This window comes from Adiantum capillus-veneris, chromosome 21 (genome assembly GCF_014529385.1).
Source record: "Adiantum capillus-veneris isolate H3 chromosome 21, ASM1452938v2, whole genome shotgun sequence".
NCBI classification, from domain to species: domain Eukaryota; kingdom Viridiplantae; phylum Streptophyta; class Polypodiopsida; order Polypodiales; family Pteridaceae; genus Adiantum; species Adiantum capillus-veneris.
This window is the reverse complement of record NC_140951.1, coordinates 92929501-92956651: the sequence shown is the minus strand read 5'-3', so window position 1 is coordinate 92956651 and position 27151 is coordinate 92929501. Positions and strand designations below refer to the sequence as shown.

At 46.1% G+C, this 27151-nt stretch overlaps 1 protein-coding gene across 4 annotated transcripts in view; it reads right to left on the bottom strand.

Annotated features, from left to right (window-relative positions):
- Window positions 1-19493, bottom strand: part of LOC147431367 (F-box/RNI-like superfamily protein) — a 29763-nt gene extending 10270 nt beyond the window's left edge. Inside the window, exon 1 of one of the 4 annotated variants that reach the window (XM_086493972.1) lies at window positions 19274-19493. In XM_086493972.1, coding sequence (XP_086350098.1) covers window positions 19274-19341 — 68 coding nt within the window. In that variant the 5' untranslated portion in view covers window positions 19342-19493. Of the gene's footprint in view, window positions 1-19181 lie in introns of all 4 variants that reach the window. The other 3 variants (XM_086493971.1, XM_086493974.1, XM_086493973.1) reach the window with 3 other exon arrangements.
- Between the last annotated feature and the right edge of the window lie 7658 nt (window positions 19494-27151).

Genomic DNA, 27151 nt, shown 5'->3' with positions numbered 1-27151 from the left:
TACTTTGAATGACTTTTGCAAATCTGGCAAAGTCAAAACTGATCCCGTAGTCAATTTCTCTTTCAAAGTCTGAAAGGCAGTCACCTTTGTGGGTCCCCACGAGAAAGGGATTCCTTTCTGTGTCAAGATATGCAAAGGGAAAAGGTTCTAACCGAATGCCACTGTCCACCTTTTACAGGTCACCGCGGCATTGATACCACCTTGAAAGGTGTGGAGAGTCACTTCTTTTGGCCGAGACTCAAGAAGGATGTGCACGACTTTGTGCACAGTTGCTTGGTATGCCAGAAGGTCAAGTTTGACACGCATAAAGCACAAGGATTGTTACAGCCTTTACCCATTCCCACCTGCCCCTGGGAAAGTATTGCTATGGATTTCATTTTTGATCTCCTCTCGAAGACACAGAGTGGGCACGACGGTATCTCGACTGTTATTGACAGATTTAGCAAGCCCCACTCTCGTCGGCGAGAGTGGTCTACTTTGATTGCACAAAGGTGTACAATGCGTATGCAATGGACTGATGCAATGGGACTATGCCGACGACGACGACGGTGATGACGACGGCGACTTAGGCTGAAATCAGTGATCTTCTATTGGCTGAATTTCGTGGTCTTCTTGGTGGCTGAAAATGACTGTTTTGGCTGCGTTTTTATGGCTGAAAATGAGGGAACATCTGCAACCAACTTCGGATGAAATCTGCTACTGTATCCTAGGGCTGGAAACGCTGTGGATCTGATGTGGTCTAGGCTGAAAATGCACTAACGCTGGCTGGTTCTGTCTCTTGCCAAAACGTTGATGTACCTTTGCTTCTGCTGCCGATTGGCTGGAGACAGGAAATGCTAGGGCTGAAATGCATCTGCTGATGAAAATGCTACAAAGGCTGATGTCTGCTTGCTGAACTTGCTGAAGAAAAACGCTGATCTTGCATATGCTAGCGATCCCCAAAAACGCTACTGGCTGAAGTGGGTTGGTCGCGGGAAAACGCCAAGGATGGGGCTGATCTACTGGGGAACTAACGCCAGAAGGGGGAACTTCAATGGCAATGCTGATGCTGTGAAAAACGCCAAAGATGGGGATGGCGAGGCTAAGTGATGAGGGGGGTACTGCTGAGAAGTTGCCTGTTGAGCGGGAACCTCCTGCTGCCTCTTCTGCGAGAAAGTGCTAACTTGGGTTTGCTTATATATTAACTTAGCAAAATTGCCCTACCTACTTTTGTTGGAAAGTCACTTAAAAATAATAAGTGAAAATAACCAAAAATAGGAAAATAGGCTAAATGCACTGGAAAATTCCCATGACTGATGCTAATGGATTCTGATGGGAATTCCGATGATCATGCTGTGTGCAACCGGAGGATATGCATCTATGCTAAGTGACTGGGCATGCACAGTCTACGAATAGACTCACAAAAGTGTCAGATCACTACTAATCTAGACTTGATCGAACCCTGCTGTGGTGTAGCTTGTCCACGGACACATAGGGTTGGGATGTGTCACGTGACAGTTCCACCCTTCCTAAGCACAAAAAATAAGATTTTTGAAGCCGACCAATACACGAGGGACTTGGACACTGCTTTTGCCGAGGTCCGAGAGGCTTTAGCAAAATCTCAAGAAAGACACAAGAAGGCAACAGATCGACACCGTTGCGATTTGAAATTAAAGGATGACGATTGGGTGCTCTTACGATTTGAGAAGGCACGCCTGAGAAAGAAAAAGGGAAAAAAACGGCTTTTTTCAAAGCTTAGCATGAGATACTATAGACCTTTCTAGATAGAAGAAAAGATAAATGATGTCTACTTTAGACTGAAGCTGCCCGATACTTGGAGAATTCACAATGCTTTTCATGTGAGTCTCTTGAAGCCTTTTAAAGGCGATGTGCCCGATGATGGGAAGCCAGATGAGCAACACGAGGTGGAGGAAAGCGAGGAGATCCTCGTTCCAGAACAGATACCGGCACATAAAGATAGAAAGATTAAAGGTAAAGTGATTAGGCGGTTCTTTGTTAAATTCAAGAACTATCTAGAATTGGATGCGAAGTGGATGGAGGAGGAGGACCTAGCAGATACTCCTCACATTGTGGAACTTTACCTTGAAGCATTCGGTTTAGTATAGTCTACTCCAATAGAACCCTAATTTCAGCATGGGTAAATCTAATGCAGCGGGCTTGCACAAGAGAGGAGTTGCTCCGCTCCTTTGTCAACAGATTACCCCGATTTTTGATATAGAGTCATTGATGACCCTTTGGGTTTCAAGGATACTGTTGGGTTGACAGTATTCTGCTGTATGACTTTATGAACTAGAATTTCTGAAAATGAAAATGATATTGATTGATTTGTACTTGACTTGTTTGAGTGCAGGAACTGATAGACAAAATGACTGCAACATTTCGGTCTAATAATCTCTATAGACATGATCGCAATATGGATTAGTTATCGGGCATCTGTGAGGTCCCGACTGGATCTAGATGCGATTACTAAATACGTTGCCGATTCATCATGGTCTGAGATTTGGAATGAATTTGAATGTGATTTGTCATGTGATGTCAAGTGATGTCCGTTGATGTGACTGTCGATTGGTACATGTGCTAGATGTGTTGTGCCTAGTGTGTCGGTAGTAACAATCAGTGTCTGCTAAGACAGTTTATGGTCTCTGACTCTTTTGCAGGCGTAATTGAGGGTGATTACAATTCTTTCAAGAGGGGGGTATGTCACAAACTGGTGACGTGGCAGGCTTCTAGACACACATACAAACTGCGACAGAAATGCCACATGGCAACAGTACGGACCCTAGCAAAATGCAATGGCAATCTGGCGTGGCAAATGGTACGGAATTCCGCTTTTTGCGCTAGCTGATGACGTGGCAACCCGTACGGATTTCCATAAAATGCGTTGGCTGATTTTTATGGCAGCTTTTGGGCAATTTTCTTTTGAGATTAAAAACTTTTAATTTTAGAGATTTTTCGGGCCCTGCTTTTGGGCATCCCTTGTACCTTTAAATAAGTGGGCAAGGCCTTACTTCTCAGAGCAAAGTCTGAGAGTGAGCACCTGCCTACTCTCTTGTACTTTGAACACATATTAATATAAACAGAAATACCGAAAGGGGTGCCAGTCTTTGGGGCCAATACCTCTGGGCACGGAACTACGCCGAGCCGTGTCAATTTTGTGAACTGTTTTGAAGTGAATCTTTGTTGTGTCGCGATAGAATCTTGACTTGGGGTGTCCAAGTTTGTAAGGTGCAGCGGAAGTGAATGTTGAACTTTGCTCAAGATGAGTGCTCCAAACTGTGCTCAAGGGTTCCTTTTACTTACGGAAGGGAGAGCCTTCTGTTCCTTTAGTGAGAGAGTGCAATGGACACAAACAAAGTGAATAGACACTGTGAATGAAGGTATTGAGACTCAGAGATAGAGAGAGAGAAGAATACGACACCAGAATGTTGTCAAACCTCCTCCGAAGGCCCCACTCTCTATGGCAAGAACGGTCTACTTATGATTGCACAAATCTCTACAATGCTTTGGACTTGCCAACGATGAGAACGACGACGAGACGGGCTGAAATCTGAAAACGCTAAGGGCTGAAATCTGCAAATCTTTATCTGCTGAATTCTGACTCTATGTCGATGACGATGCCGATGCAACGACGACGCGCTGAAAACGCAGATGCTGAAATCTGCGTTTTCCGGGCTGAATCTGCAAACTTCGCGGGATCTGACCGTGCGGCGAGGATCCGCTACGGGAAGCTGAGATCTGCGAGGTTCGGGGGTTCTACTGCGGGGTGCTTACTGCTGAAAACTGAAAACGCTGATGCTTGTGGGGATTCCGTTGCGAAGATCTGCAAAAACACTGAAGTGTCTTGCAGATGCAAAAACGCTAGGGCTGAAAATGGTCTTGCTGTGGAGAATCTGCTAACGTTGGGGCTTCTGCTTGGTCTGTTGTCGCCAGGAATCTGCAAGAGCAAAAACGCTCGCTGATCTGGTCCAAAAACGCTACCTTCCTGCTGTGATGCAAAAACGCTAGGGCATCTGGGGGTTCTGCTGAGAAGTAGCTTGTTGAGCGAGTGCTCTTGCTGCCTCTTCTGCCAGAAAGTGCTAACTCTCTTAGCAAAATTGCCCTACCTAGTTTTCAACAAAAGTCACTTAATAAATAAGTGAAAAATGTCAAAAATAGGAAAAATAGGTTTAATGCACTGGAAAATTCCCTTGATGATTTTGATGGATTCTGATGGAAATGCTGATGATCATGCTATGTGCAACCGGAGGATATGCATCTAAACTAAGCGTCTGGATATGCACGGTCTGCGAACAGACTCACAAAAGTGCCAGATCACTTCCTATTCTAGACTGACTGAACTATGGACTGAACCCTTGTCATGAAGTAGCTTGTCCACGTGCACATAGGGTTAGATGTGTCAAGTGACATTCCCGCCTTTTCAAAGTGAGGTACTGGTACCGAACTGTATGGCGTCGCGGGAGATCGCCAACAACATCCGGAATCCTCGAAAGGACTCTTCGTCGGCCCACTCTGATGTGTGGATCGTGCAATACTTAAACTTCATAAAGGTTTGCAATGCTTGCTTCTTTGGGCCGCGCCGAAAGCGACACAAAGTATTCTGTGGCTCCTTCGATGCTTCAACTTCGTCTATAGTCATGCGTCTACCTTCTTCAAGAATCTCCGAGGCTGAAAATTCCTGAAACCACTTCCAACACAAAAACATGAACATACCCATTCCATGTAAAGTGACTGGAAAAAATCTCATCTTCCTCAAAGACTATGCATGCAATGTAGATTAACAAATAGACGAAGTGCCAACCCGTTCACCACCCACACGCAAACAATGAGATCGAATCGTGTCTTTCTGATCTAAATCAATCAACTGTGGCAATTCACAACAGAAATGCCCATGCTTGGTGCTCATACTTTCTTGTGCTCTTTCTACAACTGTGTCGTGCCAAGAAAGAAACATAGAATGTGAATTCCTTGAATGCATACTTTCCAGCTTTTCATGAATAATCCGCATACATCCGTGCTCATTCATGAGTGAAACGTGCTCAACGTACAATATGTCATGCCTAGGAAAAGGGATCACATAAAGACGCTGACTAAAATACAAGAAACGATCACGAATGAAACAGTCGAACAATGCGTGCTGACCAATCATGCGAACACATAGTACTTCCTGTGAGGGTTCTTTGGACCTAGGCTCAAGAGCCAAAATCCGTTCTTCGTGTTTGATCGAATCTACCTGTGGAAGTGCTGTGGACCTCGACTCGAAAGCCAAGATCGATTCTTCATGATTGATCGAATCTGCAACGAGGTTAGCTTCGCTAGAAAAAGCATCAACTAAACCATCATCCTTGTGAACAATCACGTCATCTTCATGCAAATCATCATGCTTGTGAGAAATCACATCTTGATCATTGTGCAAATCATCATGCTTGTGAGAAATCACATCTTGATCATTATGCAAATCATCATGCTTGTCATTCAAATCATCATGCAAATCCTGTGTGTCATGCTTGGGAGAAGAAGAGACTAAGAGAGTCTCCTTTTCCCGAATCTCTTCAATCTTCGCCTGCACATTAGAATTGAGAGAGAAAGAATGAACAACGTCCTTGCGATCCAATTCTGTTTGTCTTTCTACGTACTTGCGATCAAATTCTTTGGCCTCCAAGCGTAATTGCTCGCGCTCACGTTCCATGGTTGCCATTCTTGCTTCGTGCCACGTTGTCATCGTGTGCATCATCGTCTTGCAAAGCCTCCATAGGATCTGGTGCAATCCTTGGCGTAGATGGGGAAGGGGGAGGGTCAGAAAAACCTCCTCGTGGGGACAATTCTTCTTCGCTACTCCCATGCTCACCACCTCAATGCGAAGTATCCATTCCGCTTCGGGTGATGACCATCCACTGAAGTCTTGGGTTCTTAAGTTCACAAGGAGCTTGGGTTCTTGGGGTTCGTGAGTTCTTGAGGTTCTTGCGGGTCTTGCGGGTCTTGAGGTTCTTGAGGTTCTTCTTTTTCTTGCAATCTGTGTTAGAGAAGGATCTTTTCTTCACTCGAGTTCTGCTCTTTTCCGCGAGCGCACCCCTTGGCGGCCTTGCGCTCAAACCAAGGTTGCTTTTTTCCACCTCACGTCGATTGGCCGGCCGCTAAGTGCACGGTCCGCTCTCAATGAGTGAAAAGAGGCACAAGGGGAGGCTAGACAAGACCACCTTTCTTGGGTTTCTTGTCACTCTTCAAAAACACGATTAGAAATCGACACGCCCAAGAGGACTTGGGTTATGTGCGACCGCAACAAGCAAAAAAAAATTATGTGGTTCTTGTGGTTCTTTCCTTGAGTGATACAGAACACTGTCAAAGCTCTGATACCAATGTAAGGTGCAGTAGATATGAATGTTGAACTTTGCTCAACATGAGTGCTCCAAACTGTGCTCAAGGGTTCCTTTTACTTACGGAAGGGAGAGCCTTCTGTTCCTTTAGTGAGAGAGTGCAATGGACACAAACAAAGTAAATAGTCACTGTGAATGAAGGTACTGAGACAGAGATAGAGAGAGAAGAATACGACACCAGAACGTTGTGAAACCCTCCTCCGAAGGCCCCACTCTCTATGGCGAGAGCGGTCTACTTATGATTGCACAAATCTCTACAATGCTTTGGACTTTCTGACGATGTCGACGACGACGACGACGAGACGGGCTGAAATCTGAAAACGCTAAGGGCTGAAATCTGCAAATCTTTATCTGCTGAATTCCGACTCTATGTCGGTGACGATGTCGGTGACGATGTCGATGGCGACGATGCGACGACGACGCGCTGAAAACGCAGATGCTGAAATCTGCGTTTTCCCGGGCTGAATCTGCAAAATTCGCAGGATATTACCGTGCGGCGAGGATCTACTACGGGAAGGTGAGATCTGTGAGGCTCGGGGGTTCTAATGCGGGTGCTAACTGCTGAAACTTGAAAACACTAATGCTTGTGGGAATTCCGTCGCGAAGATCTGCAAAAACGCTGAAGTGTCTTGCAGATGCAAACTGCTGTGGCCAGGAATCTGCAAGAGCAAAACCGCTGGCTGATCTGGTCCAAAAACGCTAGCTTCCTGCTGTGATGCAAAAATGCTAGGGCATCCGGGGGTTTTGCTGAGAAGTTGCCTGTTGAGCGAGTGCTCCCGCTTCCTCTTCTGCCAGAAAGTGCTAACTCTGGTTTGCTAACATATTATCTTAGCAAAATTGCCCTACCTAGTTCCCTACAAAAGTAACTTAATAAATAAGTGAAAAATGTCGAAAATAGGTTTAATGCACTGGAAAATTTCCTTGATGGATTCTGATGGGAATGTTGATGATCATGTTGTGTGCAATCGTAGAATATGCATCTAAACTAAGTGTCTGGACATGCACAGTCTGCGAACAGACTCACAAAAGTGCCAGATCACTTCCTATTCTAGACTGACTGAACTGGACTGAACCCTTGTCATGAAGTAGCTTGTCCACGTGCACATAGGGTTAGATGTGTCACGTGACAAAGTTTGTTACACCTCTTCGTTTAAGGAGGTCACTTTCAAAGAACAGATTGAGCGGGTTTGTTGCGGACTCCCTACACAGATCGGAGATTACTGCCTTGAACAAAAGTCCGAGTCCATACAACAACTAATGGGACATGCTGGTGAAAAACACCACGCCTGTACTCACGGAAGCTCACTACTGCTAACACCCCCCCCCCGTGCCATCGCTGCCCCCCCCTCTCTCGCTGCCCTCACGCTGCCGCCCCCTCTCTCGTTGCCCTTGCGCGCGGCAACCCAGCCCAAACCCCCCCCCCCCCCCCCCCCCCCTATTGCGTGTTGCATTTCCCGCACGCTGCCCTATCGCGCCGCCACCCCCCCGCCTTCCGCTTTCCGAAGTCTCCCTACAATTGGCTTTGGTGGCATTGTTCTTTGGACAATGCTCGGCGCGCTCGATTGCAGAGGTTTTTTCTCCGTCCGCTTCTTTGCCACAGCAGTAGACACAGATGGAGGCTCCAGCTCCGCCACAGAGGGACTCGTCTGAAGCCCCCTCACCGGACCCCGCTGAGCCCACCATTCGACTTGCTCTTTCACCGACAGAGCAAGCGAGCCTTGCCGCAGAGGTAGAGCGCTTGCAGGCGACTTTTGTCATCTGCAAGATTCTCGGCACCCGACCTAGCAGAGGAGAGCTGCATAACCTTCTCCAGGCCCGCCTTCTCGCAGAGGTGGGCAAGATCTTGGACGTACAGATACTCGGACGAGGTTACTATCAGATCGAGTTTGAGACCTCCGAGATGGCGTCCAAAGTCATCGCTATGAGTCCACTGACCATCTGAGCAGCACGAGCCCACTTTCGACAATGGAGACATGGTTTCGACCCTACTTCGGATGTTCTCGTAGAGGAGGCAGACATCCCCACCTCCGTCCGCTTTCCAGGTTTGCAGAGGGAGTACTTACCACTTCTGTCCAGGATAGGCTCAGCCATTGGGACTGTCTTGGAGACACCTCGCACGGCAGCCTCAGTAGCTGCCAAGGCGGCTGGCCTTCCCTCAGTTCGCGTTTTGGTCAGAAACACTCACACATTCCCGAAGGTCGTTCTTCTGCCTCCGGTGAGTGGGGGTTGGTTTAGACAGAGTGTGGAGTATTCGGGCCTCCCGAACCAGTGCTTCATTTGTCGATAGATGGGCCATCCTACGAAGGCCTGTCCACCACGGAGGAGGCCACGACCTACACCACAAACTCAGCCCCAGCCTCCAAGGGCTGGCCAGCAGCCACAGACACACACAACGCACACATGCAGAGCCACCCTCTGAGCCTGGGGCTCCAGCGGAGCAGGGATGGCAGTAGGCTCGTGGTCGACGACGACAGGGGCCACAACGATAGCCTGGCACTCAGAGTGGTCCTCAGGCGCCTACCCAACAGCAGTGGGTTCCCATGGGGAACCGGTTCGGTCCTCTTGAGCAGGATGAGGTCCCTGCTCCAGCCCCCACCCCAGCCTCACCCTCGACATCCCCTACCCCCTAGAGTTCCCCCCCCTCCTCATCATCCTCCCCCCCGCCTCCTACTCCCGCCGCCTCTTTCCCCCGCCCCCCCCCCCCCCTACCTCCCCCCCCCCCCCCCCCCCCCCCCCCCCTTCTCCACCGCTCCCCCCTGCTCCTACTCCCCCCCCTCCCGCTCCAGTTCCACAGTCAACCCAAGAGGCAAGGCCCTCTCCGACTGCTAGGAGATCTCTTGGCAACGCCTTTGCCATGAGTCGCTTGGCGAGAGAGGGACAGCCTTTCTTGCGACCCCCTCTACAGGTACAGACGTCTCCCTTGCAGCTATCCCTGGTGGTCTGACGAGCATCGACATCCGCCACTGATGGGACTTCTTCGACTAAGACTTTACTCGTTTTCTCGGCGACCCCTCAGCAGACCATGAGACAACCCGCTTCAAGGTCCATGTTCTGTTCCTTGCAGCTAGGGGAACAGAGGCCTTGGACTCAACAGTTGGCCTCTCCTTTCCCCTTTGCGACAGGGAACAGAGTGGACTCTCGACTCAGTGTTGGGATGGTTGCATACACAGGTCCTAGAGTTCTCTCACCACATGGGAGAACTAGGAGTTACAGACATGCTTTAGACTTTGTGGCCATTGGCCAGGTTTGCGGTGACACCTCCAGATACAGCAGGATGTAGACACATTGTGGTTTACTTCTTTGCCAATACACAGTGCTTGCCATGCTATGTACACATTCATGAGGACTCCTGGACAGAGGAGGTTGCTTTACGTACGGCTCGCTCTACTTGGGCTTGGGCAAGGCACTCGTTGCAGTCACGTCTATCTAGAGGACGCTCGCATGCGGATTACTCCCCATCCAAGCCAGCCTCGAAGATAGCCCGTTTAGCTGCTGCGGCAGCATCTCTTCTCTCGCTCCCCATGAGGATCGTCTCATGGAACGTGCAGGGACTTGGTGGGCCCCAGTTTCAGCGTCAGCGGGACTGACTGCGTCAAGAGCTTCAGCGCTGCCTTGTGGGAGGAGAGATTGATCTCCTTATGCTTCGGGAGCACCATCTGTGTGAGAGCCGCATTAGACGTTGTGGTCAGCTCTTGCGTGGACGATATACTTTTTGGTTAGCTGCTTTTGGACCTGGAGGCATTTAGGGTGGGGTATGTATGACTATTGCGGACTCTTTGCAGCAGACCATTGTGGGCAGAGGGATTATTGTGTTAGGCAGGGCCCAGTGGATTACTATGCAAGTTCAGGGTTGCCTTGTGGGCTTCCTGAACATCTATGCGCCCAATGTGGCGAGTGCTCGAGCAGAGTTTTGGTCAAAGATAGTTGAGTCTCTGCCGCAAGCAGAACACTGGTGCATAGGGGGGGCCTTCAACATGTTGAAGGACCCTTCTGACAGGATTGGTGGTAGCCATGCTTTTGTGCATGGGGTTGAGCTGGCAGCTTGGGAGAGGTTTTGTATGACTCTGAGGGTCTCGAATGTTTGGCAGCACTCTAGTTTTGTGAGGCCCCCATACAGCCTTGCCTTCTCTCTTCGGACCGCAGAGTGGGAGGAGTGAATCTATCGCGGATAGATTGCTTCTACACTAGTGACCATTTCAGTGACTTGGGTGGGACAATTGGCATTCTGGCAGGGACTTCCTTCTCGGACCATGCACCAGTGATCCTCACAGTGGCAAACAGGCAGAGGAGAGGGAGCACGATGCTTCGCATCCCAGAGAGGGTCTTGTTGGACTCTACACTCAGAGAGCGAGTAGAGGCTCTCTGGACAGAGAGCTTGGACAGGCAGGATTCTCCTGCTGACAGAGTGGCCTCAGGACTAGCTCAGATTAGCCGTTTCTTTCTCCAAGAGTCTTTGGCTCGCCGGGCTGCAGCGAGAGAGGAGGAGCAGCGTCTCAGACGAGGCATTGCTTCGTTACACAGGATGCACGAGCAGCATCCAGACAGTCCTTGGTTGGAGGAGCAGCTACAGCAGGCTCGACAGGAGCTTGTTAGCACAGAGGAGAGGCGACACGAGTTTGCTTTCCACCGACAAGCATCTCAATGGACATAGGTGGGCGACAGAGTGACTGGTGCTTTCTCTGAGGCAGTGGGACCTCGGCATTCGCATGCCAGGGTCAGTCAGTTGCGTAGGCCCGACGGGTCAGTTGCTTCTAAGCCCGAGGATATGCGTGCAGTTGCTACTGATTTTACCGTGAGTTACTGTCTGCAGAGCCTCAGTCAGAGCGTCAGGATGCATGCAGGGAGTAGGTTTGGGCACAGATGCCTTGTCTTGTGACTGAGGAGATGCGTCAGAAGCTTGAGCTGCCACTTCAGCTTGAGGAGTTGCACACGGCTCTTAGGGCCCTCCTCCGTGGTAGCTGTCCAGGTGAGGATGGGCTAACTCCCAGTTTTTTCTTGGAGTACTGGGACCTGCTTGGCCCAGATCTCTGTAGTGCTTTTCAGTACATTTTGCACACACGAGTGATGCCTGACAGCATGAGTGAGGGCTTGATCTACCTCATTCCCAAGGAGGGTGGCTCCTTGGATGAGATTCGACAGTGGCACCCCATCACCATCCTCAACTCAGCCTACAAAATTCTTGCCAAGGCTCTAAGTTTGAGGATTCAGCCACTTCTAGAGAGCCTTATACATGGGACTCAGATAGGTTTTGTCAAGGAACGCAATATCCTTGACAACATCTTTACTTTTTGGGAGGCTTCTGCCCTAGCACGGCTCCGTGGTGAGGACCTCGTGATTCTTCTCGACGATTTTGAGAAGGCATACGACAGAGTTGACTGGGACTTTCTAGAGGGCACTCTACGCAGGATGGGCTTCTCAGATGCTTGGATCAGAGGGGTGTCAGCTTTGTACAGACAAGCTCACAGTCAGGTATGTGCATCGGGCGCACTGATCAACTGGAGAAAGACAGTGGCTTTCTCGGTTGGTAGTGCTCTAGTGCCCGATTGGATGACAGGAGAGGGTTTTAGGTGGATTTCTCCAGGGACTGCATTTCGGTACTTAGGTTGTCAGGTTGGTTTGGACTTGTCTCCCGAGCAGCAGATTGCTCCCCTCCTCCTGTCTATCAGGAGGAAGTTGTTACACTAGAGCTCAGCACGACTTTCTTTGGCTGGCAAAGTAGTAGTGGCCAACCAGGTGTTGTTGGCGACTATGTGGTACATCGCTTCTTACTGGATCTTCTCGAGTTCTTGTATCGGCCAGGTAGAGAGGCTGATCAAGAACTTCCTTCGGTCAGGACGTGACACTCAGATAGCTCGAGCCAAAGTGGCTTGGCAGGTCATCACAAAGAGATGCGCAGAGTTGGTTGGAGCAGGAGACTGGAGGACCGCTTCGCTAAGAGTTTGCTTCGATCTTGGGAGCTCTTGCGGCGAGGCCTGGAGCAAAGCAGCCTACTTGCACAGAGGAGCGCCTACGGCAGCCCCTTGTCTGGAACCCCATGGTTAGCACTCAGAGAGGCCACTTGGTTGGTAGTCGGCCTCATGTTTCCTGGGGTCCCATGGCAGCGGGTCCAGCGCGCTCTTTAGGTGACTGGTTAGAGTTCACAGGCTTGTCAGAGGAGGTGCAGGGTTTCCAGCTCTAGGGCATGAGAGGGGTGCAGAGCATGTGCCAGGACATCTCAGAGGCAGTTCTAGCTGAGTGGCTCACGCCTCTCGAGCCAGTAGCACCCAAGTGGATGGGAGCCTTCACACGACTGGAGGTTAGGGCCTGCTCAGAGACTACTCCATCCCTTTTCTTTGAGCTTCAGGGTGGGGGACGTTTACAACGAGTTGCAGTAGAGGCCTCGCAGGTGGCAGAGTGTTGTTTTCAGAAGATCCGAGTAGTGGGCATTTGTGGGAGGATGTGTCGTCGATCTTGACCCAACAGCTCGAGACTGGACACTGGAGGCTGTGGGCTTGGGAGTGTTGTCCACTGGCACAAGTACAGTGGGATCCTGGTGAGTGGCTCTGGAGGGACCCTTTCTCTTCTGCAGTCCACCCAGGTGTCCCGTTCTTTCAGTACACTGTTCGACTGGGACGTCATAAACTAGCAGCACAGAGAGAGGCCCACCTCGCTGCAGCACCTCATTGGCAGGAGGAGGGTCTCACAGCTGAGTTCTTGGCAACCTTCTGGGAGAGGCTGTGGGACTCCAGACAGCCGAGGCGAGTCACCTTGTTTCAGTGGCTGGTCGCACACAAAGCTACAGCAGTTGGAAGCTAGCTAGTGCACACTGCACAGAGGTCTCTCGGCCGCATGTGCAGCTTGTAACCATCTTGTGGAGAGTCAGCGTCACTGTCTTTGGGACTGTCCTTCGGCACAGCAGGTGTGGCTTCGAGTTCTTCGGCTGATGCCTGCTCTCTCTACGGCTCGACAGTACACTTGGGGAGCAACGGCTAGGTCCACCCTCACGGGTCCGGCACTTCAGTTTGAGATATCTTCCACCAACAGGATGATAGTGATGCAAGAGGGCGACCTACACTCCAGCCTGCCACAGAGCTTACTCCTCAGGAGTGGTGCAATGAGAGAGAGAGAGGAGTGTTGGGAGCTCATCAGTGGCCTGACCCTCTCGTTCATATGGCGGGCCCGTTGCTTCCGCATCTTTGAGGCTCGCCTTGTGCCACCAGCAGAGACTGTTCGCAATTTTTGGCTAGAGCTGATCCACACTCTAAGAGGACAGCTCGAGGGACTACAGGGCAGCTCCAACCGCATGCGGGAGCGCAGAGAGGCTTTCCTTCGACTCTGGTGTCCTGGGCCTTTCTACACCATGGTCCAGGGTATACTCCGATGGCACTACCGACCACCTGTGTGGCTTTTCCCTCCCCCCATTTCTTGATTTAGCCCCATTGTACATATGCTGGTTTTTTCATTGGGAGAGTCTCCCACCATGGTTGTTGTAGCCCTCTCTTGAAGAGGTGGTTGTAGCCCTATGGGCAGTTTCAGTAACTAATAGAAGGATCTTTTTCTCGAAAAAAAAAATGGGACATGCTAAGCGGGGATTCTCGATACATTCGGGTGACTTAACCTACCCCACTGATGAAGTTTTGACTCGGAGGACCAGACAAACCTCGACAAACACAATAAAAAGAAGAACTCCCAAAAAAAAGGATACAAGACCCCTTTTGACTACGGAAAAAAGAGCCGACCATCTCAAAGAGGGAAAGTGTTCTGGTTGCGGGGAACAAGGGCACATCTCCACAGAGTGCCCCAAAAAGGCACAACGAGGACAAACTGAAGAAAGGCTTGAGAGTTCTAGAACAACGGAAGAACGTTGCAGAAAAGACAAGATGAAAGCAAGATTGGTACTGATTGCATGGCAATCGACCCAAGACACATGGATCAAAGTACGGAACTTTGCCGCGCATGGGGCAAAGTAAAAGATCACGAAGCCCTCATTTTCTTTGATGGACGAGCCAAGGCCACCTTCATTTCACCTGAATTGGTAGCTCGCCTTGAGATTACGCCCGACAGGATGGGGCCACCGACGGAGGTAGTTCTAGCAACGCCTGGACGGTTTGTAGCCATTACGCCTGTCATTGGCAAACTTAGGGGTATTTTGTCACAAGACGGGCACCACGTGCCAATAGAAAAGAGCAGATTGAACAGACTTTTAGCACTTCAATAACAACTGAACTCAAAGAGAGAGAGAGACGACACGCGACACGGAGTGGCGGAATTCCACCCCAGAGAGTATTGGCCCCAAACCTTGGCGCCCCTTTTGGTATTTCTTTATATTATTGTCGATTCACAAAGTACAACAGCCGAGGAGCACCTGCTCTGCAATCTGCGTGCTAAAAAGTGCCAGAGAGGGCTCCCAAGGCTCATATTTAAAGGCCAAAGCCTAAAAGCATCAAATATGAAAAGCTGACCCCAAAAAATCACTTCCCTAAAATTTCGGGATTTCCCTAAAAATCCGCCGCGAATTCCGGGACGTCCGTACAGGTGCCACATCATCATATTTAGATGTCCAAAGTCTTTTGAGTGTGTTATGCTTTATTTTTAATGCCTTTATGTCACTTGGGGCCCCATCGGACGGGGTCCCCATAAGTTGGTAGGACTTCTTCTTTTGTTGCTTGTTCTTCTTAGGGTTTCTAGAATTAGGGTTTGCGCGTTTTAGGGTTAGGGTTTCAATAGTTAGGGTTTCTGGCAGAAATTAGGGTTAGGGTTTTTGATCTCGGACAGCCACATCATCTGTAAGTTGGCTGCATTCTTTAGGCTTTGACACGTCAGCAATTTGTTACATCTCCCCTCCTTGAAAGAGAGTAATCGTCCGCGATTACAGCATATCTGCAAAACAACTCAAGTTAGCTCAAAAATTTCCGAGGGTCATTCCAAGGGACATTCTGAGGGACAATCAGTTTGCTCTTTTTATTAAGGAGTTAGCTTCTCCTTTCTGCTCTTTTGATCAAGGAGTTAGCTGCTCCTATCGGCTGTTTTGATCAAGGAGTTAGCTTCTCCTTTCGTCCAGATCGGAACTCTTGATATTCCGACGTAGTAAAATTAGCCATCACACCTAGACCGTACTGATCTTCCTCAGGTGTCTTGATGCACTAAAATTACATACCCAGGCAATCTCATCCAATTAGGAATATTCAGTGGTTGGCATATCACAATGCAACACAAATGCTCACATATGCATGTTACAAGACATAGAAACATAAAGCCGCCGATGAACACTCCTCCCGCATAACCTAACAAGGTCCGGCCCGGGAGATATTCAACGACTCCCTCATCACTCCTCTCGCATAACCTAAAAAGGTCCGGGCCGAAAGATAAGAGGCCTTTTACAACCAAACGCCCCCCAGACCGCAGCCTGCGTCGTTTGGAGGTGCTGAGAGTAACCACTGCTCAGACTTCTTAATACTCCTCCCGCATAACCATCCAGGTCCGGGCCGAGAGTCACAACAACAATTATTTTACAAGCATACAACCAAATGCTCCCCAGGCATCGGCTTGCGTCGTTCGGAGGTTTTCAAACATACAACGAAACGCTCCCCAGGCATCGGCCTAGGTCGTTCCGAGGTTCAAACAATACCAAAACAATATTTCTCACTTCTCCACCCGGGAGTAAAATCACCAAGCATTGAAACCAGTATCAAACCAGAGTCAAACAATTCAAATCGGCACCAAAACAGGTTCAAAACAGATACCATCCATTTCAAACAAATTCCAAACATGATCACCAAACAAGATCAAACAAAACTCAAACTTAAAAAGCAATCTCGACATTAGTCGAGCTTGAAAAGTCGATTGACTTTCCATCTTGAAACCTGCACCAAAAATTAGGGTTAGGTTCCTTCCATGAGGTCGTAGCCGAGCACAGCATGATCCATCAACTCTTGGACAGACTGTTTCTTTGGCGACGACGGTAGTTCCAAGAGATAGCAATCACACTAAACCTCCAAGGTCATCTGCTCGTGAAGAGACATCTACTCGGAGATGTCGAGAAACTTCAAGTTATAATCTGCTAGGGTTTCCATGGCAAGCATTTCAGGATACCCCACTCTGCCAGAAGTTGCACTCCGAAGGAAGATGTCAGAAACCATATAACTTCGGGCAAAAATTTTCTTGAAAGCTTGCCAAGTACTTGGAGTATGCTGCTTGGTAGCTGTAGACATCAACATCTGCATGGCATTGCTTCTGAGAAAAACAGTGACTTGAAACAAATCTGGATCCTTCTCTTGCAAGGGATCTTAATTGGCTTATGCCCTATAAGACATGAGCGGTGAAGACAGGAGCACGCCCAATGCACGATGCAGTAAGGGTGGGAGTGGCTGATACCTCAAATATAATTCAATTCCAATAGCTCTGTCTACTCTTTTGTAGGACCGGTATGCTTTCAAAAAAGCACACGCTTGATGCTCTGATACCACTGTCTTGTATGCTCTGATACCACTGTCACAAGGCGGGCACCACGTGCCAATAGAAAGAGCAGACTGAAAAGACTTTTAGCACTTCAATAACAACTGAACTAAAAGAGAGAGAGAGAGAGACGACACGCGACACGGAGTGGCGGAATTCCACCCCAGAGAGTATTGGCCCCAAACCTTGGCGCCCCTTTCGGTATTTCTTTATATTACTGTCGATTCACAAAGTACAAGAGCCGAGGAGCACCTGCTCTGCAATCTGCGCGCTAAAAAGTGCCAGAGAGGGCCCCCAAGGCTCATATTTAAAGGCCCAAAGCCTAAAAGCATCAAATATGAAAAGTTGACCCCAAAAAATCACTTTCCTAAATATTCGGGATTTCCCTAAAAATCCGCCGCGAATTCCGGGACGTCCGTACAGGTGTCACATCATCATATTTTGATGTCCAAAGTCTTTTGAGTGTGTTCTACTTTATTTTTAATGCCTTTATCAAACTTGGGGCCCCATTGGACGAGGTCCCCATAAGTTGGTAGGACTCCTTCTGTTGCCTGTTCTTCTTAGGGTTTCTAGAATTAGGGTTTGCAGGTTTTAGGGTTAGGGTTTCCAGAGTTAGGGTTTGCAGGTTTTAGGGTTAGGGTTTCCAAAATTAGGGTTTCTGGCAGGAATTAGGGTTAGGGTTTTTGCTCTCGGACAGCCACATCATCTGTAAGTTGGCTGCATTCTTTAGGCTTTGACACGTCAGCAGTTTGTTACATATTTAGGGCACGAGGACTTTTACATCAAGCCTTTGGAAGCGTGTAACGTCCTCCTAGGAATCCCTTGGTACCACAAGAACAACGATGTGGTCGACTATTGGGCCAAGAAATCAACTTTGACCAATGAGAAGGACAAGAAAATATAATCTTGGTGATGATGGGCAGCAACAATTCAAAAGCTTGTTAAGGTAGGATTGGTGATGAGGGCGATGGACTGCCGAGAAATGGCTGCAAGGCTGCCGTAAGGGGAGGGTGACCTAGGATAGAGAAAACACCAGAGAGGGCAACAAAGTAGCATTGGCAAACCTGTGAGAGAATGGATAAGAGGGGCTGCTTTTATGGTGGGCTTTTAACCTAGAAATTTGGAATTCCAATACTCACCACCAGCTTTGTGTGTGAGAACCAGAGCTCGAATTCCGTAGGTCAAATGGTGCACAAGGTGTGAGGAAAAGGAGCCATTGAGTTTCGAGTACTGGTATCGAAGTTTGTGAGACCAAATCGTGTGTAGCCCCAATCTAAAAATGCGGGTCAGTTGACTTTTCCTTCTATATTGCAAAAATGTGTGCATGTGCCTGCACATAGTTTTAGGGTATTGTGAGGCCCGTATTTCACAACCTACTGATGCGCTTGTCCGGGAACTCAATCCACATTACAATTATCCTAGTAACCATTTATGCAAGAGGGTCTTGATTGACAAAAGCTAACCTAATAGACTTGTCCCAACATGCCTGCAAACAGGTTCACAAAGTTGCCGAACTAATTCCCTAAACTCAACTGTCAAACATGTGTACAAACCGTTTTTGCAAGAGGGTTTAAACTGACAAAACCACTTGTCCAAACATGCCCGCGCGACAGGCTCACAAAATTGCCGGACTAAATCCCCTAGGCCTATAGTCACTATTTGGCTCTGGAGGTAGGTTTTAGCATGTTCATATAGCACACAGAGCCAATGTGCACGTGGTACAAGCATTCAGAGTAACTCATGGGAGCCTTCATGAAAGTAACCCGATATGAGCGGAGCCAGCAATAGGAGGAATATTGTTGGAGCATGATGCAAAAAAAGTTTCCAAGGTTGTCACTAAGTGATGAGAGTCGAGCCGAATGGAAGTAGAACCGCATCACCCAAGACTGAATATAGATGCTCATGAAATGGGGCGCAATTCACTGACAGCAAGCACCTTCACTCAATACTTATCCCACTGTCCAGCATCATCCGGAAGAAACTCAAATCGTATGATGCAATTATGCAATCTTACGTTAAGCCCAGCAAAACTGTTCAGTCCAGAAATGTTTCAGCACAATAAAACAGTTAATTATATTCTACTACACATGACAATGCAACAATGAGTTCTTCATCTAAAAAAATAAGAAATCCTATTCTTTTCTGAGTTGTTAACTGGGCATGATTAAAACCGGTAATGGTTCATCACATAAAAACCAACACCCCTGCATAAGTTCCAACAGAAAACAATACAACTTTTTTCCAAAGTTGATGAGCACGCTGCACAATCGTGCGCACATACACACACATGGCAAAGTCCAATGAACATTTTGACTAGTAACTAGATCTGTGTAAAGTTAAACACAAGCTCTTGAAATGTCATTTCCACACGGTTACCTTGTGCACAATAGCACTTGTCCCATTGGAAGGAAGAAGAGAAGCACAGACACATACACGCACAGCAAAAGTAGAAAAGATGAAGGGCTTACTCGCACAGATCCAGCAGCTTACTTTTGCACAATTGTGGGCTCACCTCTTCTTTGATAGAGGAAGCCATCTCGAGGTCGCCATTGCCACGACCAGCGCTGAAAGAGAGAGCCAACAACCACACAAAAAAAAACTCCTTCGCTTTCCTTGACTCCTACATCTCCTTCCTCGCATGTGCTGCCTGTTGAAAAGTATAATGGAATGTAGCCTCATAGGGTCTATCTAGTTCTAGTTCAATAATCAATTGATGGGTATGTATGAAGACCTTTTCCATATCATATGTGTCGTGTGATATACACGAGTGGGCAAAAGAGAGGATTTGTTTTGGATGTGTGTGTGTGTGTGTGTGTGTGTGTGTGTGTGTGTGGACCAACCTTAGAACTGATCCTTAATTTTATGAGTCTTACTCCACCATCATGTGGACTTTCGCTGCATGTCCAAGTTTGCAAGCATTGCTACGTTTTGAAGCAAAATTTTACTGCTTCTAAATAGACTCTATGCAAGGAAGACTTCCTCTGATCAGTGCAACATGCAATATTCCTCATGAAGCTGTGAATCAAAGTGTTTAAATGCCAACTTTACCACAAAACCATGCATGGTGACGCATATGTAATGAAGCAAAAACACTTGGATGCTTGGATGTTTTCATAGCATTCACCATTTAGAAAATTTAGAAACTACCATCACTTCATGCACAAGTCGGGTCTCATCATGTGTCATGCTCTTGTTTCACCTCCCTGAATACTCATGCATTCACATGTTTGAGCAAAAAAGCTAGTAAGACAGGGTCATAAGCAAAGTTCCAAATTTAGAGAAGGTATCCAAAAGCCTTGTATTTTGCAATCATCCCCAAGCTACCCAAGCCAAATAAAAAAATATTGCCTAACCAATCAAATTTCATCTTGATCAAGAACACAAACTTGCTTTAAAAAATACCCAAATCTTACAAAGAGCAAAGTTCGGATAGTACTGCTAGGTCAAAGTTCTCAACTCAAAAGTAGGCCAAAAACCAGCAAGAATTTATTGAATTGCAAGCAAAGATGCTTGACATGATTATTGTTATCTACATAATCATCAATTCTTCTTAAATATTGTTATTTTTAACCAAGGTCAAAGATTTTGAAGCTCTTAGTCCTATAAGAGAGGGTCTTAAACAAAAAAAAAAAGTTATCAAGACAAAAAAATATCATGCCATTTTTTGTGGAATAAAGCCAACCATATGGATCAAGGTCAAAGACAAGCAACTATCATTCTAAGTTTGTAAACGACGCCTCATACCATGTAACATTTTAATAAAAGAGCTTGGGCTATCTTCCCTTGACATGTGCATAAAAAAGCCAATAACACCATCATGTTACACCATGCCAACTTTTAACAACCATAAAGACTAGCTTAGTGGATGAGTTCAGAACTGCCTACTCATTTTTTAGATTAAAAAGGCAGCTAACAAACTCGGACTAACAAGGCACAAGCCCCATGCCAATGTTTACAAAATGTGAGATAAAAGACTGTTGCAATAGACCAAAAACTATTAAAAAAAACCGGGGGAAAAGGTAGAGGCATAATCCATCTCCATAATTTGTAGTAAGAATCAAAAAATCCTTTACCTCACACACAAATATTTTCCCTTTAAAGGATTGGGAGCAATAGACAATAGAAACCTGTGTTGGTGTAGGCTCTCCACTTCTCAACAAGCTTGGAGAAGGAGATGAAGTTCTTGCACTTTCACCAAGTGAGAATGAGAGCGTGTGTGAGGGAGTATACCCCACAAGCAAGGCCCTAGCTTCTCATGGTCGACCCCTCTTCCTAGCTCATCATGAGATTTGATTGGATCCCCCTAAAGCTTGGCCAATCACATGCCTTTTACATTTTCAAGAAACATGGGTAGGCTTTGGACAAGTGTCTCCTTACCCCTTTGAGAGAGAGGGCTTGATTAATTAATCTAAATGCTCATTGAGACCCTCCTTATCCTAGCCAATAGGATTCAAGCACACCATGTGGCTAAGCATAGGGAGAACCTGACAAGTGTTCTTGTGCCCCTTAAGAAAGGGGTGCCCATTGGGAGAGTAGAAGGCCAAGTCAAGCATGTCCCTAGCTTTGGGGCTCGCCCCCTCCTTTGTAGGGACCCTTTTTGACTTAAGCTCCTCAAGCCCTTACCTTCCAAGCATGGGGAAACTTCTCAAGCACCTTAGTCAACATTCATAGGCTTAGTATGAGGATGGGCTAACTCTCTCTCTCATATCCCTAGCTTGTAGGCTCGCCTCCCTCTTTGTAGGGCTCAACTTTGACTTAGACTTGTACACCTCAAGCACAGGGCCAACTTGGCCAAGGACCTTAGCTATCAAGCATGTCAAGCACCTTAATTAATAACACCCAAAACATGAACCTAGCTTAACCTAAGGTCCTAGGTCTAAGGACTTTTAACACTAAAATTTGGAGGTCTTTAATGAAGCTAACCCTAAGGTCTTTCAAGCTCCATTAGCTAGCATTGCTCTTTGACATACCATCTCCCATGTGGACTTATTGACTTTGGCCTCGTGCTGAGATGGATCCATAAGCACATGTCTATATTCTAACTCTCATTCCCATTTATTCTCCCACATTAAATGATTAGTTCAATATGAGAAAATCATTTGGGTTATTTAGATATTAGATTTTATGACATTACCTCTCTCATCCCTCGACTATGAGGTAGAGGAAGTTTGAAAATCTGTGACATGAAGAGGGTTGTCATTTGGTGTGCCTTAATAGTCTTTTTGACAGGAATAAAGTGTGCTTGCTTGCTTGCTAAACCTGTCGACTATTCTCCGTATTCTTGGGTAATCCAAAGATAGAATCCATGGATATACTTTCCCATGGAGAATTAGGGATGGGCAATGGCTAGAGGAATCCAGGTTGCCTCCCTCTATCATACTTGGTCTTTTGGCATATCACACATTTTGAAACATACTCTTGTACGTCCACTTTCATGGTAGGCCAATAAAAGTACACTTCTACTCCTCGAAGAGTAGGTTGAATCCCTCGATGCCTCGCATAGGGAGAAGCATGGGATTCATACATGACTTTGTCACGAAGGGAGTGAGTAACATGTAGCATGTTGCCATGGAGAAGATAACCATCATGCAAGGTGAATGGTTCCTCTTTCCTCCCTAAGGCAAGGGCTGACATTATATCTTTAAAATGAGGGTCAGTAACGTACTCATCTATCATAGAAGATAGACCATTGTGAGTTGCTATAAACACCGCATTTACCCTCGATCGTCGCGATAGTGCATCGACCACTTGATTATGCTTACCAGCAATGTGAGCAATAGGAAATTAAATTGCGAAAAGAAAATATGTCCGCCTCATTTGTTTGTCTGAGATCTTGTTTTACGTCATGAAGTACTTGAGACTTTGGTGGTATGTTCGCAAAATAAATGGAGTCCCTATTAGATAGTGCTTCCATGTGTCTAGGGCATGTAGAATAGCTAAAAGCTCTTTTCATAGATGCCCAAGACCTATTCATCAGTAGTGAGCCTTCGAATCTCATATGCTATGGTATGCCCTTCTTGAAGCAAAACTGCTCCAAGGCAATCACCACAAGCATCACATTGGACCTCAAATGGCTTTAAGAGATCCAGAAGCATAAGCACTGGTTGGGAGGTAAGCTTCTCTTTGAGCTTGTCAAAAGCATTTTTCTCCTTAGCAGTCCATGAGTACTTAACGTTCTTATTGGTTAAGTCATGTAATGGTCCTGCTATTTGAGAGGATTTTGTTATGAAGCATCTACAATATGCATACATACCAATAAAGCTTCGTAGCTCATGTAGATTCCTTGGATTAGGCCATGCTTTTATTACCTCCAACTTTGATGGATCCATATTGATACCATCTTGAGAGATAATATGACCTAAGTATTGAATCTTTTGAAGGAAAATTTCACTCTTTTTTTATTGGTAAAAAGCTTGTTCTTCCTCAAAGCTTGAAAAATTGCTTGGAGATGTTGCTTGTGCTACTCCAAGGACTTGAAGTAGATGATGATATCATCAAAGAACACTCCATAAACTTGTGGTGGGGTCTAAAAATTTTCTCCATTAAACGATTGAACGTGGCTGGAGCATTTGTCAAACTAAAAGGCATGACAAGATATTCATAAAGACCAAACGTTGTACAGAACGCGGTCTTTACGATATCTTCATTCACTATCCTTATTTGATGATAGCGACGTTTAAGGTCAAACCTATATGAAGTAGGGTGAACCTTGTAGCTTATCAAACAAATCTTCTACCTGCGATACGAAAATTATCTTTTTGATAGTGATACGATTTAGTGCTCGATAGTCCACACACATGCGGTATGTACCATCTTTCTTTTTGCACTAAAAGGATTGGAGAACAAAAGGGAGAGGAGCTAGGCCTCACCATACCCTTGTCTACCATCTCATGTACTTGCCTCATAATCTCCTCTTGTTGAGCTTGAGAAACTCTATAAGGAGGTTTATTAGGGGGTGAGCTCTCGGATAGAAGCTCTATCATATGATCATCGTCCCCTTGTTTTGGAAGTAACTCCATAGGGAGGTCATCGATAAATACATCTTTGAATCTATTTAGAGAATTAGACAAAACTAATTCTTCTTGATTCCTATCACTTTGTTTTGTTAAATATTAGCATCATTTAGAGACTTTTTGACAAAAATCATGTACGAGGAAACTCATCTTTTCATTGAATTATTAAAAGTAGGTGAATTTACAAGTGGTGTAGTACGATTGGACTCATTAGCATCTATATACATGCTCTTTTCCCTGTAGGTGAAGTAGATTCTCCTTTCAGGGAACTTCATGTTGGCAGCCATGCGGTTGAACCATGGTGCCCCTAGGATAACATCCTCATGTTGGAGAGGAGAGATAAAAAAGTCTTCTTTGTCGACATTGCTTTGGACATGAAGCCTCAACTTCCCAATCAAGGGAGTAACGGAGTCTTGATGCCCTTGAAAGCCCCATCGGCAGTTATATTATCTCCCATATTGAAAGCTTGAATGCCCAGCTTAGTGGCCAACTCTATTGATAGAAGTTATGAGTAGAGCTAGGGTCAAAAAGGATGAAGGCATCATGCTCCCTCACCTTTCCCCAAGCATAGGAAAGGGATGATATTTTTCAATGAGCATCCTCTTTTGGAGCTTCAATCGTGGAAGCTCTAGGAGTCTCATTGCGGGCATTTCTTTTGGGACAAGAACATTAGCCATGTCCTTGCTCCCCACACTTAAAGCATTTCTGATCTTTGCGACGAAAAGCCTCTAGCTCTTCACGAGAGAGTTTTTTTTACCTTTGTAAACTCCTTTCTCCTTGGTCTTGTTATTGTTGTTGTTACTGTTGTTGTTGGAATTGCCTTGGGAAGAACCTTGAGCATTGTTCTTCCCCTTTGCATCGTTTCGATCTTTGTTTTCCATGGGCTTGGCATTTCTTTTAGCCCCTCGTTGGAAATTGACACGAGATGCAACCATAGTGTGGTGGATGACTTCAGTGATATAACTAGGCCGTTGGGAGTTGACATACTCTATAATGGAAATGGCCTATGAACTTTGAAAAGAGAGATATTAAGAGAATTACATTGAGCATTTTTGTGAGACTACTTGGAGAACATAGAGGGTGAACTTAATTAGCGGTAGCAACATAACCATAATACTTAATTAACTTGGCATGAGCAATACTTTTACAAGAGAGAGAGTTTAGAGAACTTGACAACAGTTGAGGATCGGATTTATGTGGAGCCGGTCCCCCCTCCAATAGGCTTTTGTATTATAGATTCTCCCATCAAGAGAGACTTGGTACAATACAATCTTTGTGTTCCTTGTAACCTAGGTGATGCACTAAAGATGGAAAGATTCATGCATCACGAGCATAATATAAAATTTGTAAAAGCAATAACCATCCCCGGCCTCAGTCCCAAGGCCTCAAACACCTTCGAAGGTGGAGAGAGCTAGCGGGGAATGAGGGTAGGGAAGACAAAAAAGAAGCATTCAATAGGAGAAGAAATAGTTCCTCACTTATCATCACTCTTCTTGCTTAGCATAGCATAATAGCATAGTAATGAAGATGAAGAAGATGGCAAGCTTCAGCATTGAAGCATGGATCTTGGTTGGATTTGCATTCCATAGCCAAGAGTGTTGGTGTAGGCTCTCAACTTGTCAACAAGCTTGGAGAAGGAGATGGAGCTCTTGCAATTTGCACTTCACACAATGAGAGAGTGTGTGTGTGCGTGCGTGGGGGAGAGTATAAGGATGCCCAAATCAGCCCCCCCTCTCATTCTTGGTCCACCCCCCCCCCCTCTCTCTCTCTCTCTCATATTATTTAATTATATCATTTGGAAAAGTGTCCTCTTTTCCCTCTTTGAGAGAAAGAGATTAATTATTTATTTAAATGCATTTAAATTCTCTTTGGACCCCTTCAAATCCTATCGAATATGATTCAAACACATCATGAGAAAAAATGGGGAGGATCTTGACATGGGTCTTTTATGCTTCTTAAGAGATCATGTTCGAATTGAACACTTCAAGTACCTTAGTCATTTAAGCATGAAAATCTTTTATGCCTCTTGAGAGATCATGTTTGAATTGAACACTTCAAGCACCTTAGTCATGTAAACATGACAAGCACCTCAAGCTTGGGCAAAGTTCCCACAAACACCTTAGTCCACAAGCACGACAGACACCTCAAGGTCAGCCCCAGATTGCTTATGGTCCTAGGTCTAAGGACTTTTTAACACTAACCTTTAAGAGGTCTTTAATGAGGTTAACCCTAAGGTCTTTAAGCTCCACTAGGTAGCATTGCTGATTGACATACCATCTCTCATTTGGACCCTTTTACCTCGGCCCTGCGTTGAGATAGATCCATAAGTACATGTCTGTATCCTAACCCTTCTTCTCGTTTATTCTTCCACATTAAATGATCAGTTTAATATGAGAAAATCATCTGGGTTGGTTAGATATTAGATTTTATGACATTGCCTCTCTCTTGAAACCATAGTCGTACTCGACTATGAGGTAGAAGAGATCAAGTCATAGTCATTAGTCTACGTTTGTAGAGGATCCCTTTTTACCCTACAACATCATCCCAAAATGGATGACTAGTCCATTTGGTGCATGTCTGCTCTTTAGTCCATATCATACTCCTAAAGTAGAGTGACAAATTCTACTTGGTGTTTGAGTGACGTCGTCATCACAAACATGATTCTAAGTATGCATACAATTTAAATTTGTGCACAAGGATTAGTCTTATAAGACAAAAAAATTATTCATTTAGAAAGCATTTACATTTGCTTACTCTAGTGTAGCATCGTAAGCATTGCCAAGGTTCATACTATCCTTAAGCTGTATTCTTAATTCCATCTAGCATCTTCAAAAGGATAATTTTTGAACTTAATAAGATATCGTCGGATAATCTTACCATGTCATAGTACCTTGTCTTCATGCCGAAGGATAGCTTCGGGTTGTAGCACCTCTTCTTGGTCTTGGATTTTTGGAGGGTCTTCAATAATTGGTTCTCTTGGTGGCTCTCCTTTGTAGGGCTTAAGTAGGCTCACATGAAAAGCATTGTGTATGAGCCAATCGTTGGGTAACTTGAGTTGATAAACCATGTCATTGATTGTCTTCAAGATTTGAAAAGGACCATAGTATCTTTTTGCTAGTTTAGCATAATACTTTTCATGGCCCGTAGGATTTTTGCCAGTCGTTTGCCTCAATCGAGCCTTGGGAAACTTAAGTAAGACCTAATCATTTTATTTGGCCCTTTTGTGCTTGTCAACAACAACTTTTTGCCTTTGTTGAGAGATGGATATAACCTCCTTCATCTTTTGAAAGGATTCTTATAAGTCACGGCTATCTATAGCAGCGAAGATTATCC